At 29.4% G+C, this 5000-nt stretch overlaps 2 protein-coding genes across 4 annotated transcripts in view; both read left to right on the top strand.

Moving 5' to 3' along the window:
• Positions 1 to 5000, top strand: part of LOC137652012 (B-cell receptor CD22-like) — a 64356-nt gene that overhangs the window by 36441 nt on the left and 22915 nt on the right. The window lies entirely within an intron of this gene.
• Positions 703 to 5000, top strand: part of LOC137652165 (cell adhesion molecule 4-like) — a 9366-nt gene continuing 5068 nt past the window's right edge. Inside the window, exons 1-6 of the mRNA XM_068385373.1 lie at positions 703 to 841; positions 1591 to 1704; positions 2145 to 2348; positions 3043 to 3188; positions 3968 to 4112; positions 4648 to 4778. Of these exons, the coding sequence (XP_068241474.1) occupies positions 1671 to 1704; positions 2145 to 2348; positions 3043 to 3188; positions 3968 to 4112; positions 4648 to 4778 (660 nt within the window). The 5' untranslated portion in view covers positions 703 to 841; positions 1591 to 1670. The remainder of the gene's footprint in view (positions 842 to 1590; positions 1705 to 2144; positions 2349 to 3042; positions 3189 to 3967; positions 4113 to 4647; positions 4779 to 5000) is intronic.

The raw sequence follows: 5000 nt of genomic DNA, 5'->3' as shown, positions 1-5000 counted from the left end.
GTCAAGATCAGTATTTCTTGCTTCTCAGACATCTGCTCTATCTAGCTATGAATCAAGACTTGGATCACAGATGTGTAAAAATTAGATTGATAAACTACGGTTAAATTATATATATCTTCTTATCTAAAGTTTGAAATGATTGGAAAAACTTTCATACAACTCCTTGTCTATAAAATAAATCGGATCACACTAAAAGATCACAACAATAATCAAAGAATGAACTGAAAGAAAAAGGACTGAATATCATATTTGATGGATATATATATATATATATATATATATATATATTTTCGATTATCCATATATCTGATATTTATTTCTCAATATTTTTTTCCATACTTGCAGTGTGGTCAGTGATTGGAGTAGCTGGTACATCAAGTGACCTACCTTGTTATTTGAACCCTCGAACTCCTGGTGACCGACCTAAGCTTATTTTGTGGTATAAAAGGGGTACTCGAACACCCGTATTCAGGTAAGATTATTCGTCCTCTGTGTGATCCACCGAGCCTTTCCAATTAATTTTCTGAAGGAACCAATAATGAAAATTAATTCCTTAGATATCAATATTTGTTAATATGAAAATTTAGAACAAATAAAAGTTTTCTAACAAAATAAGCCTAATTGATTTAATTTTATTCATTTCTCTTTTATTAGCCATGACGGTCGAGTACCCCAGATGAGGGCAGATATCCAGCAAGAGGGAGGGCGTCTGGCAGTAGGGAGAAACGCAGCCACTCTTACCCTCGAGAGTCTCAGGGTGGAACATGCGGGTGTCTATGAGTGCAGAGTGGATTTTTCAAGTCTCCAACGCACACTAATTTTGTTAATCTAACAGTAGTGGGTAAGTAATCTAATTCAACAGACCCATTAATTTAAATCATGTTTGAATTTATTTAGTATATTTTAATTTGATAAATTAAGCCTATTGTTCAAAGCCATCATGCCAAATCATTTGAATGATTGCGTATATATATATATATATATATACACACACACATATATATATATATATATACATATATTTTTTATACATTTACATATATACATACATATATATATATATATATATGTATGTATATATATACATATATATATATATATATATATAAATTTACATTATATATACATATATATATATATATATATATAAATTTATAAATTTGCATTATGTATACACACAAAAACACACACACACACACACATATATATATATATATATGTATATATATATATATATATATATATATTCATATATATTTATATGTATATATATATATATATATATATGAATATATATATAAATATATATATATATATATATATTAATATATATATTTATATATATATATAAAAATGTATAATTATATATATATATATATATATATATAGTCATTTAATTGAACAATAGGGGATATAATGTATTATAATGAATATGTAATAATGGATTTTCAATAACTTTTTTCTCAAAGATTTTTGTTCATGTAAATATAAATCAACATCGCTGTATAAAATTACGATTTATTGAACTGCTTCATCTTTTCTTTATAATATTTGTCTGATGCTTTATTTATTTTTTTTTTTTTCACGAAGAGCCACCAGGTAGTGTTCAGATATTTGATAGTGAAGGCGGTCAAGCCAAAGATGGAATCATTGGACCTTATCGAGAAGGAATGTCCATCACACTTACATGCAGAGCGATTGGTGGTGAGTTAAGCTGAAATATGAATTTTTTTACCTTGATCATATTTCCATACATTATTCTTATTCTCTTATTACCTTATTTTGAAAAAGTAGCATATTCCTTGCAATAATTCTTTAAGAGGAAACTGAAATTATATCCACTAACAGTACCATTAATTAAATTTTTTTTCTGGGCATCTACCAAAACATTCACAAAATCTCAAGAATCTTTAAAATTGAAGATTCTTTGAAATCTACTCTTAAGAAGAAACAGAACTTAACAGTACCACAACATCATATCATATTTTTTTATCTCTTTGCTCTATCACAGTCTTCATATAATGCCAAGAAAATGCAAAAAAAAAAAAAAAAAAAAAATCCGTTTTATTTTCAGGATTTGCTAACATATTTTAGATATCATAACTTTTATCTTTAAACTAATAAACGATTTGTTCTGTGCAAAGGATCACCATCACCGAATGTGACGTGGTGGAGGGAAGACAAACTACTCAGCGGTAGTTGGGAGAGGAAAGGTGAGGGTCTCGTCCAAAATGAACTGAATCTTAACAAGCTCTCCCGTGAATGGCACAACGAGAGTCTTACCTGTATAGCTGCAAACACTCATCTGGCGAGTCCCTTCACAGTTACTATACTCATTCAGATGTTCTGTAAGTACACGTTGGCGTAACCATTTCATTCCAGAGAAGTTTTATGATAATAAAATTTTGCGAGCCTTATGGGGATTTTGTTTTTATATCAGAATATTTTGGACATGTTTTCTAACATAAATGATTTTTTTTTTTTTTTTGGTTACTCATGACTTAAATGTATATATATATTTTTTTGGGTCAATTTTGTTTTTTATAGTTGATCAAAGTTAAATTTAAATCTTACTCTTTTGTAAATTTTTAAAGCTTGCTGATGCAAGGTTTTATGTCACTTACTAAAAGAAAATTAATGGATATGAGAAGTTTTAACATATGAAATAGAAATTAGGAATTTACCATTAGGCAGCATATTGTAGAAAACGATATTAAGTATAGATATGAGAGTAGCCATCTTAATGCTTGAAAATATTTACTATTTCTGCTTTCTTATAACAATGTACACTGCAAGTCCACTTCCTGTATGTGAAAATCTTTATAATAATAATAATAAGCATTTAGTTTACCTTTTCATTTTATAAGAAACATGTGAGTAAATCCAGTTTTTTATAAAGATATACCTTAAGTTATATTTTATCTCAGTAATCATAAACGAATTTTTTTCTTAGTTTATAAAAGAAAGTAAAATTATTAAGTTATTTAACTCCTCTCAATCCTTTAGCATGTGGAAATTCTAATGACAAATACCTTTCCACAGTATTACCTACCAGTGTGATCATAAGCAACCCAGGCTCAGTTAGAGAAGGTGAGCAGGTACGACTAGTGTGTACATCGTCAGGCTCAAGACCTTCGGCATCTTTGACATGGGTGATAAGAGGAGTTACTCGCACTGCTGAAAAAGAAGTAAGTGAAATCGATACACATATATGAAGACACACACTAACACACACGTAATTCTATACACGTGCACAATCACCCCAAAATATGTGGTGAACGGGATGACATAAAATTCTTTGTTTATAGTTAATGTGCGAAAGATCTATTCCAATGATGTTACTGTGAATAAGATATTTTTTTTCAATTGTTCATTACTCATTTTGCAGTTTATTTGCTTTTTTTTTCTTTAATTATTGTACGATTTCTTTTTTCTGGTTTGAAGCCTTTGCGCTTATATCATTTTAGTTTTTAAACCTTGGTTGGGGTTTAGCTAATAATAATAATAATAATAATAATAATAATAATAATAATAATAATAATAATAATAATAATAATAATAATAATAATAATAATAATAATAATAATAATAATAATAATTTATGAATATTACCTACCTATCTGAAATCGTGAAATTTATGTCCGCAATGAAATATTTCACATATTACAGACTGTAGTCTCCTATTTTATTGGTATTGCAATGATATTGCTGCTTTTTATGCTTTACAAAACCCAAGTATCACTCAGAACATAATCTTCTTTTAAATATGCCTCCATATCAGTTAACACCCTTTTTACATCGTAAACACTAGTTTGAAAACAAAAATATTATGGATTTTTTTTTTCGTCTGTTGAAACCTTGGGGACAATTTCAATACCATTTGAATAAGGTCAAGGCTATGGTATATTGACGATGGTAAGATTCCAGTAGAAAAGATTAATTTGAACTATGCTCTGTTTCTTTTCAGAATCTCATGTACGCAGGCGTAACAAGCTCGACCCTAATTGCCAATTTGACACGGGAAGACGATGGCACTGAAGTCACCTGCAGAGCTAATAACCCGGCAGCACCAGATTATCTTGTGACTAACACAACGAGGCTAACTGTCCATTGTAAGTTTATATGTGGGTTATGAAAGAATAGTTTCTTTAATTAAGGTTTGTACCTCATATGTATTCCATTAGATACTTGAAATGTTTATATAATGTTAGTTTTATTAATTAAAGCTATTTTCAATTACATATGCTCAGTGAGTAATTTTTTTTTACTAGGATAAGAGAGAGAGAGAGAGAGAGAGAGAGAGAGAGAGAGGAGAGAGAGAGAGAGAGATGGTGGGTAACTGTCCATTGTAAGCTTATATATGGCTTATGAAAGAATAGTTTCTTTAATAAGCGTTTATACCTCATATGTTTCCCATTAGATACTTGAAATGTTTATATAAATTATTTTTTTTTATTTTTATATTTGAGTTAATCTTAATTACATACACTCAGTGAGTAAACATTTTTACTAGGATCAGAGAGAGAGAGAGAGAGAGAGAGAGAGAGAGAGAGAGAGAGAGAGAGAGAGAATATGCTTGTGGATAAGACCATATAAAATTTTATCACCCTCTTCCATGAAGACCCATTTTCTTTGTCCTATATCAAGATCCACCAACTGTATCAGCTTCTCTCGGACGATCGTTACGTCCTGAGCTCCTGAAACAAGGAGACGACGTTTACTTCACTTGCACTGTGGCTGCTAACCCTCCAGCTTCTTCTATTGTTTGGTACCATGAAGTAAGTCATCCTTGATATTTTAATAACTAGTTGATTTATCTTTGAGAAAAATAATGTTCTTATATTCACTGATTTTTTTTTCTATATCTAAATATGTTTTGGTCATTCTAGGAAAATAAAAGTATATAACATTCTCTGATAGCATAAACTATTTTGATATTATTTTGAGTATTTAAACTCACGACTTTTACAACTTGTGATATTACACCTTCCTGTTAGTTA

The sequence above is a fragment of the Palaemon carinicauda genome, chromosome 13, assembly GCF_036898095.1.
Source record: "Palaemon carinicauda isolate YSFRI2023 chromosome 13, ASM3689809v2, whole genome shotgun sequence".
In the NCBI taxonomy this organism is placed as follows: Eukaryota; Metazoa; Arthropoda; class Malacostraca; order Decapoda; family Palaemonidae; genus Palaemon; species Palaemon carinicauda.
Note: the sequence above shows the minus strand (reverse complement) of the source record. Positions and strands in the feature narration are given on the sequence as shown.